The sequence below is a fragment of the Engystomops pustulosus genome, chromosome 2, assembly GCF_040894005.1.
Source record: "Engystomops pustulosus chromosome 2, aEngPut4.maternal, whole genome shotgun sequence".
NCBI classification, from domain to species: domain Eukaryota; kingdom Metazoa; phylum Chordata; class Amphibia; order Anura; family Leptodactylidae; genus Engystomops; species Engystomops pustulosus.
In genome coordinates, this window is record NC_092412.1 from 188,466,732 (window position 1) to 188,494,525 (window position 27,794).

Genomic DNA, 27,794 nt, shown 5'->3' on the forward strand with positions numbered 1-27,794 from the left:
TTAAAATACGAGTTATCATTTATTTTCTCATTGTACATGTTTATTTTTCTTTTTTACAATCCAAAAGTCACATCTGTCAAATTCCAACTTTTACAGCAGTCAGGCAGAGAACAGAATACAAAAACAGACAGACAGACAATTAAAGTTATTTTACAATTAGAAGCTTTATTTTTATAAAGGAATTTTAAAAGGCAGAAATGTGGAACACAAGCTGAAGGTCTCGAGAGGATAAAGCTAGTCTGAATTGTTGCTGTAGAAAGCATAAAGAAAATGGTCAGTAGACACAGCACAGACAGGTGGGATCTGCAAATTGGTAATTCCTTCTATCAAAAATGCTGGTGTATAATGTGTGCATTATTTAGCAATAGTGTGGGGTGAGGCCTTGCTTAGGGGAGTAAGTGAAACATAAAATTTAATGCACAATGTAAAAATAAAATATATATAAATTCATCCCCTCCATTCTATGGAGAATAAATCGCTGGTAGATCAACCACAAACACAAAGTGCATGGTTTCAGTTGTGCCTTATTACAAGGATTTGGGCGCTTGTCACTTTAACCCCACACATCCCCAATCCTATTCATATACACATTATATATTTTTTTTTATGACATACATATAAAAACAAAACCCTTGTGCAGTGGTAGGTCCCTAGTTCCCACTAACATATGCAAAAGCCAAAGTAGTTGTCACCTCTAAGGATTTAGTAGAAGCATTCAAAGTACATGTCACTACATGAAAAAGAGGTCCACAGAAACGTTGGCACAAGTTCTAATAAAGAGAGCAGGAGATTGGGGAAAGAGACTTTGAACAATATGCACAGACCAACAGGATTGCCACGGGTGCAAGATGGGGAACAGACTTACTAAAAATTCAGTTTCTTGTCCCGTTTTTGTTTGTGAGGCCTTTTCGTCTTGTACCACTTACAAGTCACAAGATTGGTATGTGGGCATGTTGGAACGTAACAATCACTACTTGTTTGGGTCTGAACTATTATTAGCACAAGAAGATTACTATCCATATACAAAACTAACATTGTCAGTAGGATTTTCAAGAACATTCTTTGGTTCAAGAAATAACTGGGCACATTATAAGGGACGTCATTAAAAAAGAAATATAAGAAGTCAACCTATTGGTGACCTAGATAACCACATTGATTTTAGATAGTGGATACTAAGCCTAGAGGCCTGTAAGGTTTGAACAATAGTCAATTGGGCAACAGTTCTAGAAATATCAGCTTAAAAATGGTGTACAAAAACCAGATATCCAACTTGTCCACTATTCATATTGTGCTATGCAAGTACAGCTGAACCATCAAGTTAAATGGAGTCTCTTACTCCAATCTATTTTAAAGGGGAGATCCAGTAAACATAGTACAGGGCAAAAAGTTTCAAAAAACAAAATATGGCACAGAAAAAAACCCCTCTGAGAATCCCACATGTGCTTTTCATACACAAAAACAAGACTGTTAAGGGATATAGAATAAGGGTAAGGGAGGAGGCACTGCACATACATTCAATGCTTCCTGAAGACTTTCCACAATCCTACTCTTGCCTTAGCCTAGATAGACGTTTATGTGGAGAGACAAATGAAACAAAACCATGGATACATACATTTACAGTACAAACAGTGCATACAGCTCTTTGCTACTGAAGTCTCTGGCATTGTATAGCAGGTGGTGCAGTAGCAGAAGAAGCTACTCACTTTGTTCTTCTATGTTTCTTTCCAAAAAGGTTCTAGGACTTTGCTTATAGAATGGCGCAACGTTGCTTCTTCCTGTGTTTCCGGACTTGCAGTGCTGCCCGCGTTGCCATTTCAAACACTTCCCGCACTCCATCCTTGGTCTTAGCAGAACATTCAAGATAACCAAAGGCATTAATTCTATTGGCCATTTCTCTTCCATCTTCGGGCTTGACTGGCTCCTATAGAACAAGCATAAAATCAATGAATTTTCTCTGGTCTGTATAATTTAAATGTACACTCTCCCCTTATGAATTGTTTGATATAGGCATGCTCTTGAGCATATACGTCTTCAGCAGAGCCAATATGGACATTTATTTATTGATCATCTATCCTTAAAAAGAGAGAGATCAATAGTTAACGGGTGACCAATATATAAATTGTGGAATACCATTTTTACTGACATGCTCCACAGTCTACCCAGCAAAACACTATAAAAATAGATGGAGGTCAAATGCCTGTGAAGCAGATGTACTTACTGGATGACCCCCAATCTGATCCCAGAAAACCCTTTTTACAGCTGCACATGCATCTTAACCCGATCTTTTAAGTACTCAGTTTTACATCTGGAATTTTACACTGACCATCGCTGCATTATAAAGTAAGGGGGTTAAAAATGAACTATTGTGAAAACATCACTAGGGGATTATAAAATGGAGAACTTTCTTTCATGGGAAACCCCCTTTAAGGTCAAGGCATTATTTTTCATTTTATTTAATTAAATTCCAACTTAATTTTTCGGTTGGCATAGCCACTTTTGCACTTGTGTTTTGCTTGTTAGTATTGCCATTTTTGATTACTATTTTTGATTAGTACATTAGTCTGCATTATGTGCATGGAAAGCTTTGTTTATCTTGAGGAACCAATCTGATGAAGAAGAGCGGTGATCAATAAAAGGGGTTGTCTGTTACTCACTTGTTTCATCTTTGTTAGCTCCCTCCGGGTATGTTCATCATTTCGAAGATCTTTTTTGTTGCCAACTAAGATGATGGGTACATTAGGGCAGAAGTGTTTCACTTCAGGAGTCCACTTTTCAGGAATGTTCTCTAATAAATAAATGTAGAAAAAAAGGCAAAATCAGAAAACAGTTTTTGAAACTTTATTCTAGAAGACCTTTTTATAGTTACATAGTTGATACGGTTAAAAATAGACAAGTCCAAGTTCAACCTAGGAAGGGAATGTATTGGATGAGGAAGGGATTTAGGGGAACAATTCTATATAACATAGCCATCAATGTTATTTAGGTGTAAAAGGGCATCTTATATATAGAAGATATTCTGCTAGACATTCAAAGGAAATCTACCATCAAAATCAACCAGGGGTACCCAATTATAGATCCAGGCACTGTGACTGTGGAAAACTTCGTCCTACAGTCAACTTTAAAAATTATGCTAATAAGCCTGGAGAGCTCTGTTGGACGTTACCACAGCACCTCAGTGCTGCAGCATTACAGGCCGGTACACTGTTTCCCCAGTTTCTTCCTCCCATCATGTGTGATTATAGCTCGTGGAGGGAGCAAGGTGAGGGTGGGACACTCCTGTGTCCCAGCCTGTGAAGCTACAGCATGGTAACGGCACCCTTGAGCACTTTTGGCCCCTTATAATAAATTTAAAAGTTTATTTTAGATGGAAAGAGGCCATATATTACAAATATAAAAAGATTACCACAGTGATGGTGCCTGGATATATGAGTAAGTGACCCTGGTTTATCCATGCTAGATTTTGATAGTAGTTTTCCTTTAAGCTACACACTCATAGGATTGAAGTCAGTATAGCTTAAAGGGGTTGGTCACTGTAAGTAAATAATTGATATTATTTGTGTTATGAAAAGTTATACAATTTTTCAATATACTTTCTGTATCAATTACTCATGGTTTTCTAGATCTCTGCTTGCTTTGCTTCTATAGAAAGCTTCTAAGCTTACTTCAAGTGGATATAATCTGTCCATGGATGTGATGTACACTCACCGGCCACTTTATTAGTTACACCTGTCCAACTGCTCGTTAACACTTAATTTCTAATCAGCCAATCACATGGCGGCAACTCGGTGCATTTAGGCATGTAGACATGGTCAAGACAATCTCCTGCAGTTCAAACCGAGCATCAGTATGGGGAAGAAAGGTGATTTGAGTGCCTTTGAACGTGGCATGGTTGTTGGTGCCAGAAGGGCTGGTCTGAGTATTTCAGAAACTGCTGATCTACTGGGATTTTCACTCACAACCATCTCTAGGGTTTACAGAGAATGGTCCGAAAAAGAAAAAACATCCAGTGAGTGGCAGTTCTGTGGCCGGAAATGCCTTGTTGATGCCAGAGGTCAGAGGAGAATGGGCAGACTGGTTCGAGCTGATAGAAAGGCAACAGTGACTCAAATCGCCACCCTTTACAACCAAGGTAGGCAGAAGAGCATCTCTGAACGCACAGTACGTCGAACTTTGAGGCAGATGGGCTACAGCAGCAGAAGACCACACCGGGTGCCACTCCTTTCAGCTAAGAACAGGAAACTGAGGCTACAATTTGCACAAGCTCATCGAAATTGGACAGTAGAAGATTGGAAAAACGTTGCCTGGTCTGATGAGTCTCGATTTCTGCTGTGACATTCGGATGGTAGGGTCAGAATTTGGCGTCAACAACATGAAAGCATGGATCCAACGGTTCAGGCTGGTGGTGGTGGTGTCATGGTGTGGGGAATATTTTCTTGGCACTCCTTGGGCCCCTTGGTACCAATTGAGCATCGTTGCAACGCCACAGCCTACCTGAGTATTGTTGCTGACCATGTCCATTCCTTTATGACCACAATGTACCCAACATCTGATGGCTACTTTCAGCAGGATAATGCGCCATGTCATAAAGCTGGAATCATCTCAGACTGGTTTCTTGAACATGACAATGAGTTCACTGTACTCAAATGGCCTCCACAGTCACCAGATCTCAATCCAATAGAGCATCTTTGGGATGTGGTGGAACGGGAGATTCACATCATGGATGTGCAGCCGACAAATCTGCGGCAACTGTGTGATGTCATCATGTCAATATGGACCAAAATCTCTGAGGAATGCTTCCAGCACCTTGTTGAATCTATGCCACGAAGAATTGAGGTAGTTCTGAAGGCAAAAGGGGGTCCAACCCGTTACTAGCATGGTGTACCTAATAAAGTGGCCGGTGAGTGTATATGCAGGTGCACGAGCTGTTATTATCACAGAGTAATAGGCAATGTGTGGTAATAACAGCTTGTATACCTGCATGTCCATTACATGATCATGGACAGATTATATCCACTGGCAGTAAACTTAGAAGCATTCTATAGAAGCAAAGCAAGCAGAGATCTAGGAAATTGAGGAGTTGATACAGAAAGTATATTGGAAAACTTTTCCCTACACAAAAAATGTTAATTATTTGCGTCAATTGGACATCCCCTTTAAGGCTCAGCCCCATTTTTTTGTATTCTGACATGCATTGTTTTATATGGTTATAACTTTTGGACACTTTTACTAATCAAAGCAATTATGAGGCCGTTTTTCTCCTCACATGTTGTACTTTATTTTAGTGGTAAATTTTGGCTCATAAGTTTTGAGTTTATTTATATAAAAAAAAAAAAATTTTGGCTTACAAATCGAATATCTGTTTTCCATAATTTCAAAATTGACCATTTTGGGAATAATTACTGTTTTGAATGAAATTTTAAATATTTGACATTAAACCCCCCCCCCTACATAATCAACCCATTTTCAAATCTGCACCCCTCAAATTATCAGAAACAGCTTTTAGGAAGATTGCTAACCTCTTTAGATCTTCATAGTAATTAAATCAAAATGGAGGGTACATTTAAAATGGTCAACTTTTGTCGGTTAAATGTTCATTTAGCCCTAAAATTTACACAATTTCCAAAAGATAAAACCCATCTTAAAATTTAATATGCAATTTCTCCCGAGTACAGAGACCCCCCAAATGTGGACGCTACTTGTTTAATGGGCGCACAGAGAGGCGCAGAAGGGAAGGAGCGCCTTGCAGCTGTCAGGATTTTAGTTTTTTCATTGGCCCCTTTTGTCGGCTACAGAACTTTAGGTTCTCCGTTATTGTGGCCGTGTGATGGCATTTTTTTTGCGGGAGGAGATGTTTTTTCCAGTGTTACCATTTTGGGGTTGGTAAATGGTATGAACTTTTATTTTTAGGTGAGGCGTAGAAAAGCATCAATTCTGGACTGGATTTTTTACTTTTTTTGGTGTTCACCATATAGACCAATAATCATGTTTTCTTTATTCTATGGGTCAATACAATTACGAGAATACCTATACTTCGATATTTTTTCTTGCGTTTTACCAAATTTGCCAAAATAAAACCTTATCATTTGTGCATCGCCGTCTTCCAAATGGCATAACATATTTACTTTTTTGGCTATGGCGCTGGTAAATGGCTTGTTTTTTGCAGGACATGTCATACTTTGCAACAGTATCATTCTGGCGTACATATGTTTTTTGGATCAATTTTTATTAAATTTTTTGTGGGATTACATAGGTAAAAATCATAATCTTTGGTAGGTTTTTAACACTTATTTGTTACAGCGTTTATCATGCGAGTTCAATAATTATTTACTTTTATTCTACAGGTTGTCTTGGACTTGGTGATACTATTTACATGGGGTTTGTGTTATGATTTAGACTTTTTCGCACAATATAGGCAGTCCCCGGCTTACATACAAGATTGGGTCTGTAGGTTTGTTCTTAAGTTGAATTTGTATGCAAGTCGGAACTGTATATTTTATCATTGTAATCGCAGCCAGAACTTTTTTGATCTCTGTGACAATTTGATGTTAAAAATGTTAGATTGTCATAAGAATCAATGTTAACACTAAAACGTCATTACAGACCCCTGTGATAACGGTTATAGCTGTTTATTGTAGCCTATGACTAAAGTACAATAAATTACCAATATCCAGAGGTCCGTTTGTAACTAGGGGTCGTATGTAAGTCGAGTGTTCTTAAGTAGGGGACCGCCTGTATGTGTCTCTTTTATATGTATGGGGCTTATGGACATTTTTATTAATTTATTTTTTTTATTGAATAACATTTTTTGTTTATTTTTCTACTAGTTCCCCATGAGACATGAACAAGCAATCATCCGATTGCTTGTTCATAATACCCTGCAATACTTATGTACTGCAGGATATTAGCTGCGTCAGCCAATGCACATGCATAGGCTGACACTGTGCCTTTAAGATGATGTCACAGACGGCATCTTACAGGCACTGTCTGCGGACATCCCTGCCAAGCCCCTTCTTGACACAGTCAGAAAAGTGGAAGCAGAGAGAAAATGTGCAAATGTAGCAACAAAATGCAGTGGTTTATCTCACCTAATGGGATTATTGACAACAGTGATCAGGGGGCACCCATCCATAGTGCACCAGAGGAGCAGCTCTCCATAAAGTGAATTAAAGAAACAGCTGAGAAGAGCAGGTTTAGCCAATACACTACAGACAGTCACGTGTTTTCCAGCTTTGTCTGTAGTGGAACATAGATGATCAGCAGGTTGTTGCACCCACCTTTTACAAATCATTTATTCTGGAGATAGCTCAGAAATAGTTTTGAGCTGGCATGGGAAGAACAGTCATACAGTACTTCAGAATATAGAAAATTCTCCACAATGCATTTCCATAAAATATGAAACCTGCAACATGTTGTATATTGCCCTTAAATTCGCCTTGCCCTGCATTAGTTTTCAGAGCATGAATACAGACATTTTCTTACCTAAACTGTCTGGACTGTCAATCGAGAAACACATCAGAATAACATCAGTATCAGGGTATGAGAGTGGGCGCAGTCTGTCGTAATCCTCCTGTCCTGCCGTGTCCCACAGAGCTAGTTCCACCTACATTGAAATAACCTAATTAGTTTGCACAGAAGGAGAGGAAGGATTATAGGATTAGGAACGAGCAGGAGAGATAAAGAGAAAAGTGGAATTTGAGAGGTGCTCTGCATTTAGAACATTCAGATTGTATAACTGGTATGAATACCAAGAAAAATCGCACCATCCGGCTAATAGCCATGCAATTAAAATGTAAACGCTCCCCTGTGACAGCTTTTTATTTTACTATCCTTTACAAGGCAAGTTTTAGTGGTACACAGAAAAGCCACATACTAAGGGCAAAAATAGACAACCAATAGCCATGCTTTAGCCAAATTGCACATACCAATCACAGTGCCAAGACTCCATGAAACCAGGACAGGCAGAATTAGCCTGCAAGGCCCAGTGCCTTTTGGTGCAACAGAATCGATTTGGGCAATTGCTGATGTTACGGTGTTGCTGGAGATTCGTCAAGGGCAGTGGGTGGTGTTTGTGAAAGCATCTTTTTTCCATACTGTGTTATCTGGGGCTCGGTGGCTCCCAGATAGTGCCATGTGCCTTCTAGATAACTTGGTCACTAAGTTGGGTTGGCTTTTTTTGTTTTTTGCACACACATGATAGTTTCCAGATGGTGAGGACTTTCCTTCAGCAGACACTGATTGAAAAGGTCGTCAAGTACTTGGCTCAGCGTGTTTTAAAATGTTCTTAGTAGTCGGGTCTGATTTCATCCAGTCCACAGGCGTTGTTAATTTTAAGGAATGACCGGATGTTTTGAACGTCATTCTCTAGCACCCTATGTCCCCCTTCTGTTTGGATGTCTGTTATTGCGGTTGCTGGGTGAATACTGGGTGAGTATACAGCCTGTGCAGGTACCCTTTGTTGGCTGAAGAATTAATTGGTTGTTTAGATCAACTACCCTTTGTTTCCAATCCTCAAATATTCCTCAATTTTTTTCCCCATGCTAGTGATTTTCCACATGCCCACCCAGACCTCCTTTGTGTTGTTCATCCCTAGTTTGGCCTCCAGCTTTTTCCTCCCATACATTTTCTTGCACTCATTTGCTTTTGATTGGATTGGATCCGTTTGATAGCTACTCTGTACTTGCCTTCTTATTTAATAAGCATTTTAATTTCTTAGTTACCCACGGTTTGTTGTTAGGGTATCACTGGACTTTCTCTTCCTAAATAAGTCGAGGCAGAAACTGAAGTACCCTATAGTTGCCGTTTGGTGAGAAAAATGTGGTTATTGTGTCAAATATTTTGTTAAAATATAAACGCAGAAAGGGAGGACACAACAGACATGATTTAATTTCTCTTATGCACTAGCCTCGTGCGTTTTTTAATGGATATCAAATAAAGCAATTTTTTGAATTTTACCCGCAAGTGCTCCGGTTTTTCTTCAAACTTTCTTTGGATTTAATTTCTACATTCATGATTATTGAACCAATACCAGGACCAGTACTCCTTTAGATAACGTACGCGGTGGGAGGATGACTTGGGTCCCATCGAACATGACCAGTGCAGGGAAACTCTTGAACTACTTCCTCTGTTAACCAGCGAGAGTCCATGCAGGTCACAAATCTTTACTATTTATAGAGTGTATAAGACGCCAGCTATGCTGCACAGATATGGCATTCAGTCAGATTTCAAATGCCCCAGATGTGGCCAGGAAGAGGCCCACTTGATCCACTGTGGGATTGTATGGCACTTGAAGACTATTGGAGGGGACTTTTGTACCTCTTACATCAAGTTTTTTATGTGCGTATTGCAAAACAGCCCAGGGCATGTCTTCTGGGACTGCTAACTGTTAAGCCAACCTGACCCCATACATCTGCATGTCCAACAGGGACTCTATCAGTCCAGGAATGAAATAATGTTTTATTGGATAAGGAGAACACCACCCACTATAAGGGAAAAGAATCGAATGAATACTATTATACAGATGGAGTATGGGGTATATTTGAAGTGGAAAACTGCTAACTTTGAATCTATCTGGGGTCAGTGGTGGAATTGGCCAAGTTTGCCATGTGGGGGCGTTGTTGTCCATTAGGCAGAGTCTGTCATACTTATTGGCCAGAACTACTAATTAATCTTTAATGGTTAATATTAAGGGAATGAGTGTTGGTCGACTTTTATTTTTGTACTATGACTTCATGAAACTGTAGGATGTTTTGAGGATTGATATGCCATGGACAATCTGATAGTATAGGCACCAGACCGTGGTGGTGTGAAGGGTTCCGGGATTAGGAACGTTCAGATAATTGCTGGGGTATTGTCTACTGTCCTTGTGCAATTTTTGTCTCTTTTTGTCAGTTCTTTAAAAACAAAATCCAATAAAAATGACTTGATTCCAAAACAAAACAAAAAAATCTAGATCTTGTATCCTCTCTGGTGGGTTTATGACCATACTGATAGAAGTCAGAAAGTACGTTCTGGGAAGATGCCAGATTGAAGTCACCCAATAGCACAGTCAGGGAGTTGGCCACGGTTACGGTTACTGTGCCACAGACTGATCACTATGGTTGGGATTGAACTCTGTGCATTATTATATTATGTGCAGAGTTGAATTCCCACCATAGTGATCAGTCTGTGGCACGATACTCGTCAGGGCCGTGATCACGGACTGATCACAGAGTAACGTGAAACAGTCCTTAGGTTGTTTGCTTTGTAGCTCGTTGATACTATCAACAAGGCGGTCACACGCTGTGTTGGTGTCTGCAGATGGCAGTCTTCTATGGCTAGTGTGAATTCCCTGGTCAGATAAGTTAAGAGAAGTCAGATAAGAATTTTGAGGGTCTTAAATTGATCTTACCTGTTTTCCATCTACTTCAATATCAGCGATGTAGTTCTCAAAGACAGTTGGCACATATACCTCAGGAAACTGATCCTTGCTAAACACAATTAACAGACAGGTTTTCCCGCATGCACCATCTCCGACAATCACCAGCTTTTTTCGAATCGCTGCCATTGCTACAAAGAGAATAAGAAATCTCAGTTACTCGCAGACAAGCTGACAAAAAAATTTTATCAGGACAAAAGAAAAGGAAAAACTACCCCATAGGTTATATATAGGCAGAATATTGATGACATATCCACATAATTAGAGAGGCAATTGTGCAGAATGGAAAAAATGTACATTTTATATAATGAACTGGTGCATTCCATTACATAAGGCTAACAAAGAAAGCCAAAGGGTGTACCCTGCCATCTCACATGGGACTTCCATTCCTCTATGTAGGTGTCCCAAAATTGGGACCATCAATGGATAGCCAAAAAAAGGTTTGCCCAACAAGACCAACTTCATGCACAATAGGGGAAGGTACCACACTTAGTCTTAATAGGTTTTCCTATACTGAATATATGAACCATCTGACAGGATGTTGACAGGATTACGGCAAGTCTTAGCAAAAGGACAGCAAAACTGAAAAAAATCTAGCAGAATGCAGTTCTAACCATGATCATCATTAACTCTACGAAGAAGCAGTCAGAAGAAGGCAAACAACAGAATTGACATTGATCCTGTTAATGCATATTAACTCTAAGGAACTACACTCTTGCATTAGAAGTGAACAGCCAATGTCAATATCACAAAGCTGAAGGGAATAGGATTTCTATGAACAGTAAATTGATTATTAGATGAAACCTTGGTAATCCTATGAGGGCAATGAGTGGATTAGTTATGTGATGTAGTCATCCTCTACATATTTTCTACCCAGATTATATGTCAAACTCAACATCAACAGTAAGCAGAGTCCTCCTAGTTGCAGACCACCGGATTAACTTATATACTGTCTAAAAGATAATAATTTAAAAAAAAACTAAAACGAAAAACCCTTTGTAATATATTTTGTGAGAAAACGCTTATTCTCCTCTTAGTAGGGACTGTTCCTCCATTGTCCCTCACTATGACTGGAAATCGGTTTAGAATCTAAAACTGTCGAATTTCAATTTGGTTGCCCAAGATGGTTAGCTAGCTCAGACTAATCAAACGGCGCGTGTCCATGGAAGGAGGAGAAAGTGCAATAAGCACAATGTCATATGGGGGAGATGTAGCATATTGATTAGTATAAACCTTATTTACGTATAGTGGAATATGCCTCATAGACTTAAATATGTTTGATTAATTTTTGTAGCTTGCAATTGTGTTATGTATAGATTTGGGCCACTGTATACATATTTACAAGTATATTATCCCTTTCTTGTTGGATGATAATTTGAATGGGAATCTGATGGTAGATGTCCTTTAAAGGAGTTTGACCTTTAACCAAGAACAAAATAGTTGAAATGTTTTCAACCAGCATCCTGTACATCATCCCATGTGTGTTCACATCTACCAGTGTGACTTTGCCATTTTTTAATTATAGTCATTGGGGTACATTGGTGTGATTGCAAAGGATATATAAAGATACAATTAAGGTGCAATTTTAGCAACAATGTTGTGATTCTTCACTGCATTCGACTGACTTTGTAGCTTACACAGTTTCAAGAACTGCTCGGTATAAAACAAAATCTATGATCCATTTAAACCACTCTAAACTAGAACCGAAACAGAGCAGAGTGTCCGGATATAATGTTCCTTGTATATAAAGTGTTCAATCCCACAAAACACTTTGATCCTGGAATGTGGATCCAGCACGCAGAGCAAGGGGGTGGAAAATCACCTGTATTGTTATCAGAGACAGGTATGGACTTTAGCCAAAGTTACATAACCTTGGCTGAATTTCACAACCTGGCTCTAGAAGACATCTGAGCCATAATAGAAAAGAGGGAAAAGAGAGTTATTGGCAACAACTAAAAATGAATATATAACTTCTATATAATATATAATAAAGGTCACAAGAAGTCATTATTATCTGCAACTCTGAGTGACCCTTAAACCAGCCTTCCTATTTCTGTGACATGACAACACATCATGGGATTGCTATAATTTTCTGTATAGGGAATCTGTCCCCAGAGTCAGGGCTGCTGCCAGCACTGGGCATACCTGGGAAAGTGCCGGGGCCCAGAGCTGCTGTGGGGGCCTACCTAAGGCTGTACATAAGTAATCCACAGGGCTGATGGTGGCTGTATATAAAATAACCATGAGGGGGGCTGCATATAAAATAACCATGAGGGGGGGGGCTGCATATAAAATAACCATGAGGGGGGGGTCTGCATATAAAATAACCATGAGGGGGGGGGCTGCATATAAAATAACCATGAGGGGGGGGGCTGCATATAAAATAACCATGAGGGGGGGGGGCTGCATATAAAATAACCATGAGGGGGGGGGGGGGGGTCTGCATATAAAATAACCATGAGGGGGGGCTGCATGAGATTATAAACTAGGGAATATTTTTGGGAACAGGAGAGTGTTTTAGTTTCTTAATTTTTAATAATGCCAAGGGAGTTCACTGCAAAGGAGACTACCGAGGTTCTACTGCCCAGGGGCTTACTGAAACCTGGAGCCAGCCCTGCCCAGAGTGCTATTTTATTATCAGGGAACAGGTTGCTATAGACAAAGTATTGTGTATGCCAAATATGTTTTTAGAAAATATCTGTTACATGGGGTTTGAAATAAAGTAAAGTGAAACTTTACCTAGCTCCCTGTCAAATGCTTTAGCCTGAGTCCCAAAGAGGAAAATTTTAAATGACAACGTCTGCTCTGTAATATATATTCACTGCACTCCTGGCTTCTGCTACTCCCACCCTCCCACATAATTTCCTTGCCAAAGGGAGAGATTGTCTGCAGTGATCGGACACATCATCCGGGGGGAGAAGGGCAGGAACCAGCAGTGACGAGCAGCACAGTGAATATATTAAAGCGCAGATGGAAAGTTGTAATTTGAAATTTCTCTGGAATCCAAGCTGAAACTTTTGGTAGAAAGCCAGGTAAAGTTTTACATACTTTATTTTAAAAGCCATATAATACAGACATCTAAAAAAACATATTTGGCATATACAGTACTTTATCTACAGAAACATGTCCCCTGATAAAAATAGCACTCTTATCTAAGGTTCCCTTTAAATATTGTCTGAGGCAGGCGACCACACTTATTAGACATTAAAGTAACCACTTCAGTGCTTATTATGCTGCAATATAGACCATTCATTTGGAGAAATATTGTCAACTTGACTTTAAATAAAATCTACCCTAAAAAAAAACAAAAAAACAACACACACGGAAAAAATATATATAGACAATAAAATAAATAAATAATAAAAATTAAAAAAAACCTAACAGGCTCTTGATGGTGGGATTTTTTCAGACCATACTTATTCATCCAGTTACAGAGAGGAAGTGTTCACCAGCCTCCAGTGAGAGGCATTCATAGAATTCCAACCACATTCCTTTTAAAATCCGATTAGCTTCTACTTATAACACTTTACTGACCCAACGTATCAAATTTACTCCCCACCAGAACAGGCGTTTGGAGTAACTGAATGGAACGCCTACAGATTCTGCAAGCCCTGTGTGACCGCAGTGCTTAAATGGTTATTCTCCTCTTGGTATTCACATTCAGTTTTATTAATCTGCCATAAATATACTTTTCTTCAATTAGATGTTATTAAAAAAAAATGTTCCTGTGTAAAGAAAATTTCTCATAAATGTAGTCATATGGTCCCTTAGAAACAAGACTGTGTCCTTGGTTACGGCCACCTCTGCTGGAGGGATTGCACAAGGAAACAAAAAGTTTCTGAATATTAAAATGTCCGAGGAGTTATTCCAGGTCCTACAGCCGTCCTGTAACAATGAACGCTGAATCCATGTGGTCAGGCAGGCCTCAATAGCACATATCTGGCCACCGCTGCCAAAATGTGAGGTGGTCGTATCCGAGGAAGCTCTCAATTCTAAGGGACAACATGACAATATTTATGGGAAATTATCTTCACATAGGAACATTTTTTTTAAATAACATCCTATTGAAGAAATGTTTACATAAGGCAAATGAATTAAAATTAAATGCTAATGCTCAGATGTGAATACCCCTTTAAAGGGGGTTTCCCATGAAATAAAATTCTCAAGTTTCAATCCCTTAGATCATTTGTAACCCTTTACTTTACAATTTTACTCAGTTTTATTGCTCCTATCACTCAGTGATGGTCAGGGCAAAATTCCAGGGTGTACCCTCTAAACAAACACATTATGACCATCTTTTTAGGTGAACTGACAGTGTGGTATAAGTGTACAGGTTTATATACACTTATGACACATAGAAAGAGACGAGACAGAGCATGAGATCTATGAGATGTCCATTTCACACAATGACAGTTAGCTCTCCTACATCTCCGCCATTATTCCACAACACATTATATGTGCTGTGCCATCCTCCACCTCCCCAGATAGAGAACGTATAATACAAATCGGGTTAAAAGTGTAGTGGTGTGCAGTGATTGAGTGGCCTGCAGCTCCCTATTATATGTTTAATAGGGAGCCATTGAGGAGCCAGACGAGCCGGTTCTTCTTAGTGAGTGGAGCCAAATGAGCCAGCTCACTAAGAAGAGCCGGAATTCCCATCACTAGTATCACAGCAGGAAGTCTGGGTGTGTGCATCAGTGAGAGAGCTCTGTTCTGGACTGCAGGGGGGATGGGGCTAAAGTGCAGGGAGTAGAGAGACTGAGAGAAACTCAGCTACACAGTCATCACACAGATATCCAAGATGACTTACTCGACCCCAAGTCAGAAGTTACAGGGTCGGGTCTAAGGGCAACTAAAATTGTGTACACCAAGACTGACTGAGACAGGTTGGAATTATTAACAAAACTACAACATTTCAAAGATATAACAGTGAATTAGAGAATGTGTTATTTTGTTATCCTGAGTTTTAAGAAACTTGTCTTCATGGTAATACCCTTTAAGGCAGTGGTGGCGAACCTATGGCGCATGTGCCAGAGGGCACGCACACCATCTCCACTGCAATCTCTATATAAATCAGTGGAACACTGGCCAGGCAGGAAAAGCTGCTGATCGACGAGAGCTCCACTGATCTCTCTCACTGTATGCTGCATCCGACCTGCTCTGTGCTCACTAGTGCTGCCTTAGAGACATAGCAGCAGGCCAGTGCCCGTCCCTCTACTCCCACCCCTCCTCCCCTGCAGCCTGGCAGGATTGCCAGATCATACAGCAGCCAGTACATATAAGTGAAGTGGCGGGGAGGAGGGCAGGAGCTGATCTGTGTGTATTACACAGGCAGCAGTCAGGCACCTTTGGGACACTAAACAACTATAGGTCCTTGTTGTTTAGTGTCCCAAATTTTCCTGTATGACAGATATCCATTGCCACATATATGGTGCTCTCTGCCTGGATCTCTTGTCGCCGTGCTATGCTGCCAGTGACACCGCCCTCACTGACAGCAGGGCAAATGTGCTCCTGACCAAGGGCAATGTATATACATTTCATCGGAAATTTAGCAGCCTGGTTCCATGTAACTTTGCTATTCAGCGTTTCCACCCTCCACCCCACAACACACACTTTGTCCTACACCCCCCCCTCCCCCCCCCCCCCCCCGGCTGAATTGAATTCAACAATCCTTCATATTGCCCCTGTATGGGGGTCCTCACTGTCCCTCAGTGTGTGGCGGTGGTGGCCCTCACTGTGTGGCGGTACTTGGTCTCTAAAAGGTTCGCCACCACTGCTTTAAGGGAAGATGTCCTAGTGACCATTACACCGTAAATGAATCAGTTTTCATGTCTTTTCAGCATTTGGGTAGTGTATGGCTAAATAGAAAATTCACTCTTCTATCAAACATAGAAAGATTGGTAGAAAACCTACCCCAAAAGTATGATCTGACATCTAACTATGTGAAATACGTTGAGGTCCCAGGGCTTAAAAACTTCCTAAATCAGTTTTTTTGAGCCTTAGAATATTCAACCAGAAAATTCTTACACCCTTAGGCCAGTTTACACCATTTAGCTTCTGGATATGGGCCTCATTTTGGCCCTGTCCTAAAGACTGTACATAGGATGGGAGTCTTTGCATTGTACAGAAATATAGTGCAAGGACTCCCTGTCTACGGGCTACATGTGCTCGTGTGCACCTAGCCTTACCATAGCATTGAGTACCGGGGTAAACTTAATGGGGATCCAATTTTTAAAATCATACCAACAATATATGCAGGGGCAGGCTATATGCAGGGGCAGGCTATATGCAGGGGCAGGCTATATGCAGGGGCAGGCGGCTCGCTATATAATGGGGCTTGCTATATACTGGGGGAATGCTGGCTGGCTATATACTGGGGGCAAGGGGCTGAAAAACTATATACTGCGGGAAGGGTGTGACCAATGCATTTCCCACTTATACTCAAGTCAATAAGTTTTCCCAGTTTTTTGTGGTAAAAGTAGAAGCCTCGGCTTACATTCATGGTCGGTTTATACAGTATATCAAAGATAAAGATTTTAAATTATATGAAAATACTAACTATAATACTTACACAAGAACACTATGGGGGTGGCTCCTGCTAGAGAGGGCACACACCAGTATGTAAGAGTGCTTGGTTTACAATCCTTCATCCTGGTGATAGATGCCCTTTAAAGACTTTTTGACTGGACAGTCAGAAGTTTCTATGTTTTTCCTATGACAAAGGCAATTTTATTATATTCTGAAGACTGAAAACGGTCTACATTACCTCTCCCCTATTGTATGCTATAAAGAACTGAATAAACAACCTATATTATAACCAGCTCTGCCAGTCACCATTGTACTTCTGAGCTTAGTCACAAGTAGATACTTACAGTACACTGCTCACATGCACCAAACACATGAAGCATGTGATTCATTTAGAAGGTAGAAGGAAGGATACAATTAGAGATGTCTAGAAAATGAACTCATTACGGTAAAACCCATATATTGCCTTTAAAACATTGCAGTAAAAAAAAAATACTATGGGTTAAAAAGTATTATATAAAGTAAAAATTGGTTAAAAAGTATTATATAAAGTAAAAAGTATACCATCTTTCCATAGTTATATACATACAAACGTAAAGCTTTGCCCCTCATAATCATTGGATTGAACACATACATAAAGTCAGATATCTTTATAATAGGATTTGGGGGTTTACATTATTTCACACCCAAACCCCTACCTTCACATCACGTATCCTGGACAGCACAGACAGGAAGAGCTGCTCATACACTTTTACTATTGGTATTCCTATAACATTACCATCGCCTGCAGTAATTAGCTGTAACAGATAGCTAACTATACTCAGTTACACCAGTTTGAAGATAGCATTGATCCAGTAGGTTAAATCCTATAGATGCTACCTTCAAATTGTACCCAAAACAAAAGTAACCTTATTATGAGAGATCAACTCTTCAACCTATCATTGCCTACTATTGGGCTGCTAACCATAATAAAGTGTTACAGCCATTTTTTCATTGACTGAGCAAAGGATCCTAGAATATGCTGCTTTTTCAGTGCATAGTAGAATCAACACACACTTCAAATTTCCCCATAAAGCAATACATCTACATCAATTAAGATAAAAAGTAAAAGGACTGAATTTTATCTGTACTTTGTGTACATTGCACGTCTATGTAGGCTACATGCACACGACCAGGTGCTCGGCCTGGATTTGGTAGGCTTCACATAGAAAGCTGAGTGGCTGCAATCTGGCAAAATATAGGAGCTGACCAGGCGCCCGACAGTGGGCTCAACTCACCGTGAGCCAGTGCCATAGTCCTCTATTGTTGCAGCCAGATCACGGTTGCAACAAAAAGTTGCAAGCACGTAAAAAACAAAACACAGGCTTGGTGCATTTCGTTTTTTAGGACTCATCATATTTTTTCTTTGTTAATCATTATTAATGACGAACAGACAAAATACATAAGGTCTCCTTAAAATGCATGCACTATTGGTTAAACTTATACCATGCACAATAGATAGCTGAAAGCCTTGTAGGAGATATTAGATTTAGTCAACAATTATAAAAAGCGTATAGCTCCCTTACATTACACAACACTCCACATCACAGAAATGTGCACCATCTACTGACACCTGACTAAAGGTGGCGATTTAGTTGCATGGGGACCAGGGAATTCAGTGGTCATTTAACTTTTTCCCCATTCCTTGTGCTCCTATGGGGATCAGGAAATTTGGGTGTCATTTATCTTTTTTTTTCCCGTGCAAGTATCCGAGTGCACCTAAAAGGTCACTAAAATAAAACCAAAAACCTGCATCCAACCAAGATAAACCCCTGCTTCATTTATAATGAACAGAACGTTGATAGGATCCAGTAAGTGCAGTGAAATTTGGCTATCCATATGGGATGCAATTAAAACAGTCAGCTAAACAATGTTATTTTGGCAGATTGCTGTTGTCATGAGACTGGATTGTCTGCCTCTCATGATTTACATGTTACAAGTTCTAATCAGCAGATGACTGAAGTGTCTGAATATTCGCAAACCCCAATAATTGTCCAGGTTTAACCTTACAATTTTGGTTGGGCACTCATGCATTGAACAGTCCAGGAAATTTCTGGAACAAATTAGGCATAATATTTAAATCTTTCTAGTACAAGCTATAGAAACAGAGAAATTTGTGGTAGACTAGGAAATGTGGCTAACAAAAATTGTGCGCATGTCATACGTAGGTCATCCATTTTTACGGATGTGCAAAAGAACTGCAGCCTGGTAAATTATGACAGTAGCGTGTCCCAACCCCTTGGAGTGTCTCATGATTGTGTTACCTAGTAACTCATCTGCAAATACAGACGACATTGCATCCGTACCTTTCTCATTCCAATAGACTTCCATGTGAGGACAGAGCTGCAAACATGGGCATGCCCCCTTTTTCTCAGGTGCACTAGGTTCATACACAGAGCTTTGAAATCATCAGCCATAGAAATACAGGAAGACTTGAGCCAACTGCAAAAACAATGGCTAGCAGATGAGAAAGAAAGGTTTGTGTCCATGAGGGCTAACATGTATGTAAATGGGTAACAGGATGACAGACCGATAGCATGTTATCCTCCAAGGAGATTTCCTGGAATTCTACATTTTATATGTATTTCTTTTATTCCTTTTGGTTGAATTCAAGTGGAAGGCTGCATTTTTAGAGAAATGGTGCTACTTTTATAGCAGGCATTCTGTCATGTATTGCATCTTAACCCCATTTACAGAGGGCCTTACATCATCTCCACCCTTTGTATCCACCGATTCTGCTGCAGTGTACTTCATCTATCCTCCACCATGTCTGAGGACCTTAGGGCCACCCACCTGTAAGGAAGTTAGGATATTAGTTTCTTAAAGGGAACCTACCACCACGAAACTACCTATAAAGGTAGATCGGGTGGTAGGTGGATCAATAGGACGTGAGGATAGCCCTTTTAAAGGGCTAATCCTCACGTCCCCGCAATCTGCGCCCTCGTCCGGCACATCTGCTGTCTGCGCATGCACAGAACAGCAGGCCCGCGCCTGCGCGGTCACTGCTATGGAGTCGGAGCTGCACAGGCGCGGGCCTGCTGTTCTGCGCATGCGCAGACAGCAGATGTGCCGGACGAGGGCGCGCAGCTCCTCGTAGCTGCGCGCCAAAGATTTTTGGTAGGAGGAGAAAAGAGGCTACCAGGGCGTGGAGTAGCCGCCTCGTGTAACCTCAGATGCGGCTACTCCACGCCCCAGTAGCCGCATAAGAAAATTTTAATATTGGGGCAATAAAAGTTTTCAAATCATTGCGGGGACGTGAGGATTAGCCCTTAAAAGGGCTATCCTCACGTCCTATTGATCCACCTACCACCCGATCTACCTTTATAGGTAGATTTGTGGTGGTAGGTGCCCTTTAAACGAAGGGGACAGATAGCTCAGGTATGTTGGGGGCTACAGTAATTGTGGACATACCATTATTATAGAAAGGGATTCTTTAATGCAAGAATAAATCACTGTCACAGAGAGGAGCGTGAAAGTTGTGAAGGCTGGTACTTTTCACATGTTCAAAAAGGGAAGGGATGCTTTTTTTTTAAAGCAGAAACTACCACAAGTTATGGAAATTAGATTCTTGAGGGAGAAGGTTAGACGTCAATATGCCCACCATGTTAAAGTTCTTAAATCATTTTGGCACAACTCTCTCCAACCTTGCCCATTATGCAGATTGACTACAGTATATGCTCCATAACTTTGCTTGTAGGCATTTACTGTACAAAACAATTCAGTGTTGATTGCTATAGGGCAAGGTTTCTGTATCACCTGCAAACAGGCAAAAATCTAATTAAGTAATTTACTACCAATAGTGACAATGTCTCGTTTTCAGTAAAAAAATACATTATTTAGATTATAGTATTCAACAGGAATGTACTGAAGAATGATCGGTCTACACAATGCGCAGTATAATCTTTATCAAGAAACCCATCAGGGCAAACAATGCCAAGTTTCCATAGTAACTTGCTGACAGGCTCCAGTGGAGTGTAAAAGGCCCAGGTCTACCATCTGCATGACTTTTACATTAGAGTCACCACTCATTGTGGCAGCTTAAAGTCTCTCTAAATGGTTGAATGTATTTTTAAGACTGTGGATTGCAATTTGCATTTCCATTTTGTAAACCTTTTAGTAATCTTCAGTAACCTGTGTGCATGAAAATTCACACCCATTTCAAAAGATGAAGGTATCTATAGTCGGCAAAGTCATGGCATGCAGAGGCAACATCCAACTGTTGTGACTCGTTTCTCTTCAAGGAAATATTGCTGAATATTTGGAGCACTGCACAACTGCAATGCCTAACATTGTAGAGCTGAGCATACGTTTAGGGCCCAGTTCACACAGGTGAACTGAAAAGAGCACGTGGTCAGAAAGTCTTCCAATCCCCCATGGAGTTTAATGGACACTTTGTTACGCATATGTTCTCAATAACAAAAAAGAAGATGCGGTTATATTTTATATTATGTTATATTTTATACTACTAATAACAGGATGTGTAACAGTAGCTGTTGAACGCCGGTATGAACTTAGCCAAATTACCACTATACACGTGTCCTAACCTAGTCAACTCAGGCAGCAGCCAATCTCTACAAGATCCAAAAAGATTGGGGAGTTGACATTTCCCCATCAATTAGATGACCACCTGGCAGTGATAAAATTAGCTGGTTTTACAGATACACAACTATTGGTCACGGCTTCATAGGCAAAACCCAGTTGAATTAGCCAAAATACAATGCACATAATTATATTTTTTCCTTTTTATAATGATACATTCCTCACAGGTCATGTGTAGGATTGAATCTCAGGACCATTTACTTTATTAGAGAAAGCAGTTGTAAGTTTTCATTATCAAATCCATTCAGCTCTATATATTAACAATTTTAACCATGCAAATAAAAGCAAATTGGTCAACAGATTGTAAAGACGTATGTAAAGAAACAGGAAAACACCCACACAAGGTAGAAGACTGCAATAATTGTTTGTCCATATGTGCTCAATTTACACAATACCGTTCTGGCTTAAATTTTTCCTTCCTAATTCAGGAAGAACGGTCTGCTTTGTACACGCTCTAATCGGAATCATTTCCAGCAAAAGGACTGTCGAATTGTTTCATGGAGTAGTAACCGGCATATCTACTCAGAGTGTTCACTTCCTGAATCTGTGCTATACGAGGGGAATTCCACATTCCCAACCCTCTCATCCTGTCTTGTAACAAAACAAATACACCAAGATAGTTGGGGGTGATAGACTAAAACGGCAAAAACACAAATACATCTCACAAAAAATTAGATCTAGTTATATATTATTCTTGAAACATTACATAATTCATTCAATCTGATTTACAGGGTTCAAAAACAAACAGAAGTACAAAATGCCGAACATGTAAGAGCAGGTAGGAAGAGGTGAAACAATTAATCTGAAAGCACAAATCTGAGCAGAGGTATCCAGACTGGAGGGTTACGGGATACAACAAATACATCATGAAAACAAAGCCTTAACATGCACCAGCTTGCATTAGGAATTAAGAATCTATGTTTTGTGTGAAAGAGAAGTCAGATAATTGAGCAAGCACTATTAGAGTTACCCATCGGATACAAAACCTTTTCTGAAGGTAAACTGAAAGCAGGTTGACACAACAGGAGGCATAAACAATCTCATGGCAAATAAATGCATACATGCAAGGCCCTTTGGATGAATCTAAGCAGTCCCTGCTGAAGAAAAGGGAAGTTTTTGGATAGTTACTGTCAATTATAGGCACTTCAGTTGCTTTTAGTAAATACAGTGTAAATCCGACAGGGTGTTCCATACGCCAGTCTTGAAAATTTCTCAATGTATTAAATAACAAAAATAAAAGTAACCTGATATTGATTAAAATGTGTCAGGGCTCGGGGTTAGTGAACCCCCCGGACGATGACACAAGCCGATGCCTGGGACCGGAATCTAAGTGACACCCGGTCTTCACCAGAGTCCGCCACAAAGTAGGATGAACTTGCTGTGGCGTGGTATCACCAGGTTGTTTCACAGGCGAGACTTGTCCACGGTGGCAGCCAAGGTCGAGGTACAGAATCACTGGGCGGTCACGTGGTCAGGAACAGAGGGATGGTCAGGACGGGCGGCAAAGGAACAAAGTCAGGGTCAGGTCTGGGGTCACAAAAGGAGATCAGAATACAAGGATAATGCAGTGTAAACTCTCACAGGCCAAGAGCACCAAGATCCGGTAGGGCAGTGGTTCTCAACCTTTCTAATGCTGTGACCCCGCAATACAGTTCCTTATGTTGCGGTGACCCCAAACCATGTACAAGACTATAACGACTATAATACTGCCCCCTATGTACAAGAATATAACGACTATAATACTGCCCCCTATGTACAGGGATATAACTACTATAATACTGCCCCCTATGTACAGGGATATAACTACTATAATACTGCCCCCTATGTACAAGGATATAACTACTATAATACTGCTCCCTATGTACAAGAATATAACTACTATAATACTGCCCCCTATGTACAAGAATATAACTACTATAATACTGCCCCCTATGTACAGGAATATAACTACTATAATACTGCCCCCAATGTACAGGAATATAACTACTATAATACTGCCCCCAATGTACAAGAATATAACTACTATAATACTGCCCCCTATGTACAAGAATATAACTACTATAATACTGCCCCCTATGTACAAGAATATAACTACTATAATACTGCCCCCAATGTACAGGAATATAACTACTATAATACTGCCCCCAATGTACAGGAATATAACTACTATAATACTGCCCCCAATGTACAGGAATATAACTACTATAATACTGCCTCCTATGTACAAGAATATAACTACTATAATACTGCCCCCTATGTACAAGAATATAACTACTATAATACTGCCCCCAATGTACAGGAATATAACTACTATAATACTGCCTCCTATGTACAAGAATATAACTACTGTAATACTGCCTCCTATGTACAAGAATATAACTACTATAATACTGCCCCCTATGTACAGGAATATAACTACTATAATACTGCCCCCTATGTACAGGAATATAACTACTATAATACTGCCCCCTATGTACAAGACTATAACTACTATAATACTGTCCCCCCTCCCCCAGTTTTGGTTCCTCCATTTGCTGCCCCAGTTGTAGTGCCCCCCCACCTGCCCCCAATTCTAGCCCCCCCCCTCCTCCTGTCTCCAGTTTTGCCCCTTCTCCTGCCCCCAGTTCCAGTGCTTCCCCTCCTGCTGCTTCAGGTTCTACTCACTGTGAGCAGAGCAGTCTGTTCCGTGGGAGTCTGTATAGAGGAGGAGCCAGAGGGTCATGTGATGATGACATCACCACAGGTCCTCAAGCTTCCCCTGTATACAGCAGGAAGGTCCTCAAGCAGTGAGTTATCACACGTTATCCTCCGTTTTTGCCGCGAATCGCGGCAAAAACGTAATAGGATCGCGACCCCTGTGTTTTGGTCGAACCACACCCTCTGGGGTCGCGACCCACAGGTTTAGAAACGCTGCGGTAGGGGTTTCTGGGAGAAGCCGGCTTTTAAGGAAAACCCGGAAGTGGCCAGCGCCAATGAGCGGCCCTTTAAATCTGCAAGTGCCGGCACGCGTCCTAGGGAGTGGGGACGCACGTGCTGGCCAACCGGGATGAGAACAGGAGCGAGGAGAGGAGAGTTTGCTAGAAACGGGACGCCGCCACAGAGAGGGGCACAGGTGTGCCTGCGATCCGAGACATGGATCGCAGGGGCACCCATGACAAAAAAAGTTTCTAAAATTTGCAATAACAGAGGCGGATTAAGACTGCCATGGGCTCTGGGCTATATGAATATTATAGCACCTTGAGCGTCCTTTATGCACACTTTCAATCTTCGGTTTCAGGACCTTTTGGAGGTCGTTCAAGAGTCCTGAAATTATTTTTGTGTATATGTGTATTGAGAGAAGTAACAGATGCATGAGGATTTCATGGGTGTAGGTATAAATCTGGTGGGTGGCCACAGGCCCTCGAGAAGGCTTCGGCCCTGGGCGATCGTCCAAAATGCAAATATTATAATTACGTACTTCCACAACCTCTGCAGTCAAATCCTACAGCCACTGGGCCTCTAACAAAGACTGGTTTACTGGAAATATAAAAAAAGGAGTTCTAATTGTTTTTCTACAACAAAAAAAGGATAGTCAATTTTTAGATAAGAGATGCATTTTTTGTATCCATAGTCTATCAAGATGAAGCATTGGTCTAAATAAAAACTAAATACAAACCGAGGGCTTTTTTAGCCTAAACTATTTCCAATAGAACTCTTTGTAGACAACAAACAAAGCAGGTTGTGAAGGTCTACAGAGACATTAGGTGGCTCCGAAATATCTTCCAAACTTCATGGTCATGTGGAAGATATTTATCTCTATAAAATGTTCACAGGAACATGCTTCTTAACCCCTTAATGACCGCCCTATCGGCTTTTTACGGCGGTCACTAAGGGTACTTCTTCTGATGCAACGCCTTTCTACGGCGGCGCATCAGAAGAAGTTTTCGGGACACCGGGTCTCGCTGGTGCCGGTGTCGGGCTGTGATATCACAGCCCAGACCTGGCACTAACACCCGGGATCGGAAAAACTCCGATCCCGGGTGTTTAACCCCTTGCACGCCGCGGTCAAGCATGACTGCGGCGTGCAAGTGTGTCCCCCGTGGATCGGATCCCTCCTGCCGCTGCCCCGGGTTCCGACGAGTGACCCGGGGCTGTCGGCTCCTCTTCTCACCCGGCTGTAAGTAACTGAGCATGCGCAGCATGCTCAGTTACTTTCACTATACACTGCAATACAAGTGTATTGCAGTGTAAAGGCTTGAATAAGCGATCGGATGATCGCTTATTCAAGCCAAGAAGTAGAAAATGTAAAAAAGTAAAAAAAAAAAAAATTAAATCTTTTTATAATATAATTAAATAAATAAAATAAAAGTCCCATAATCTCCCCAGTAACACATAAAATGCAAATAAAGTAAATAAAACACAAAAACACGTACATATTTGGTATCACCGCGTCCATATTAATCTGTACAATAAATCTAAATCAATATTGAACCCGCTCGTTGAACTACGTAAAATAAAAACCTCGAAAAACTTCCCATAATATACAATTTTTCATCAAACACCAATCACAAAAAATGTTCTAAAAAGTGATCAAAAAAAGTTACGTTCCCCAATATGATACGACTGAAAAGAACAACTGTTTTCGCAAAAAATAAGCCCTCAACCAGATCTGACAACAGAAAAATACAGAAGTTATGGCCCTGAAAAGTTGTCAATAGTAAAAACAATGCGATTTTCTCCAATATTGGTTTTGCTCAGGAAAATTTAGCAAAAATAAGAAAAACTATATAAATGAGGTATCACCGCAATCGTAGTGAACCAGAGAATAAAGATAAAATATTATTTTTACATTACGGTGAGCGGGGGGAAAAAAAATGCTAAAAATCCAAAATAAAAATTGATGATTTTGTTTGTGTCCCCCTTGAAATAGTTAATAAAATCTCATGAATAAGCTTTAGACTCCCAAAATAAATTATTTATACATTGTATCTCATCCCATAAAAAATAAGCCCTCATATGATCGCATTACCAAAAAAAATAAAAATTTATAGGTCGTACAATGTGACAATACAAATCTGCTGTGAATGGCGCCTCCATTTATTCTATACTCGGCCGTGCACCCATACAGAAGTTTACCACCACATATGTGGTATCAGTACACTCGGGAGGAATTGGGCATCAAGCGTTGCAGTGAGTTTCATCATTTAATTTATTCTGAAAATGTCAGTTTTGGCCTAAATGAATGTATTTTCCCAAAAAATTCCATAGTTTCTAAATCGCAGGTCCATATTTTTTAACCCATGTGAAACACTTAAAGGGTTAATGGACTTAATAGAAGTTGTTTTACATATGTTGAGGGGTAAACTTTCTATAGTGGGGTAATTTATGGGGTTTTACTATTATTTAGGCCTTACAAAGTCACTTGGAAGCTGAGTTGTCCCTCAAAATGTGAGTTTTGGCAATTTTCATGAAAATAAGAAAAATCGCACCTAAAGTTCTGCACCTCATAACATCCTAGAAAAATGACCGGAAGCATAAAATATCATCCCAACATAAAGCAGATATTCTGTAAATGTTAATTATCAAACTTTTTGGGTAGTTTTACTTCCTGTCTGGAAAGCAGAACATTTCAAACTTGGAAAATGAAGAATTTTTACAAACTTTTGCCAAATTTTCACTTTTTTTCAGAACGAAACGCAAAACTTATCACTTAAATTTTACAACTAACATGAAGTACAATGTGTCACGAGAAAACATTCTCAAAATCACCTGTATATGTTAAAGCGTTCCGAAGTTATAACCAATTAGCGTGAGACATGTCAGATTTGAAAAATCGAGTCTGGTCATTGAGCTGAAAACTAGTGTCGGTGATAAGGGGTTAAAGAAGTATTTGTTTTTTTTATTATTTGCAAATATTCCAGTACACTTTTGCATTTGCAAAGGTTGATTTCTACACATTAATCAGCAGCAATTCTATGACATCCTGAGCCGATGCCCTAAACATAACGTGTATGTCACACAAAAGAAGAATTTATTAGAAATATTAATCATATTGTAAAATATAAATTAAATTCACAAATAAACACTTTTTTTGGTTGGTTGAATCAGTTTAGCCTAACCAACAAAGTAATTCATGGCATGGCCTTTAAATGCTGAAAGGGATGGATTTACATAACTGGATCAGTGCCAAGGCAAAGTAAGAATTTACCAGTGAATGGGGCCCACATGCCTTTCTTTT

General features: G+C 40.2%; 1 protein-coding gene across 2 annotated transcripts in view; it reads right to left on the minus strand.

The window, feature by feature from the left end:
• RHOC (ras homolog family member C) overlaps nucleotides 1–27,794 on the minus strand; it is a 41,299-nt gene continuing 13,505 nt past the window's right edge. The window contains exons 1-5 of one of the 2 annotated variants that reach the window (XM_072137618.1): nucleotides 11,029–11,113; nucleotides 10,388–10,545; nucleotides 7,480–7,600; nucleotides 2,655–2,785; nucleotides 1–1,921 (exon numbers count right to left, since the gene is read on the minus strand). In XM_072137618.1, coding sequence (XP_071993719.1) covers nucleotides 1,748–1,921; nucleotides 2,655–2,785; nucleotides 7,480–7,600; nucleotides 10,388–10,543 — 582 coding nt within the window. In that variant the 5' untranslated portion in view covers nucleotides 10,544–10,545; nucleotides 11,029–11,113 and the 3' untranslated portion in view covers nucleotides 1–1,747. Of the gene's footprint in view, nucleotides 1,922–2,654; nucleotides 2,786–7,479; nucleotides 7,601–10,387; nucleotides 10,546–11,028; nucleotides 11,114–27,794 lie in introns of those variants that run through there. The other variant, XM_072137617.1, reaches the window with a different exon arrangement.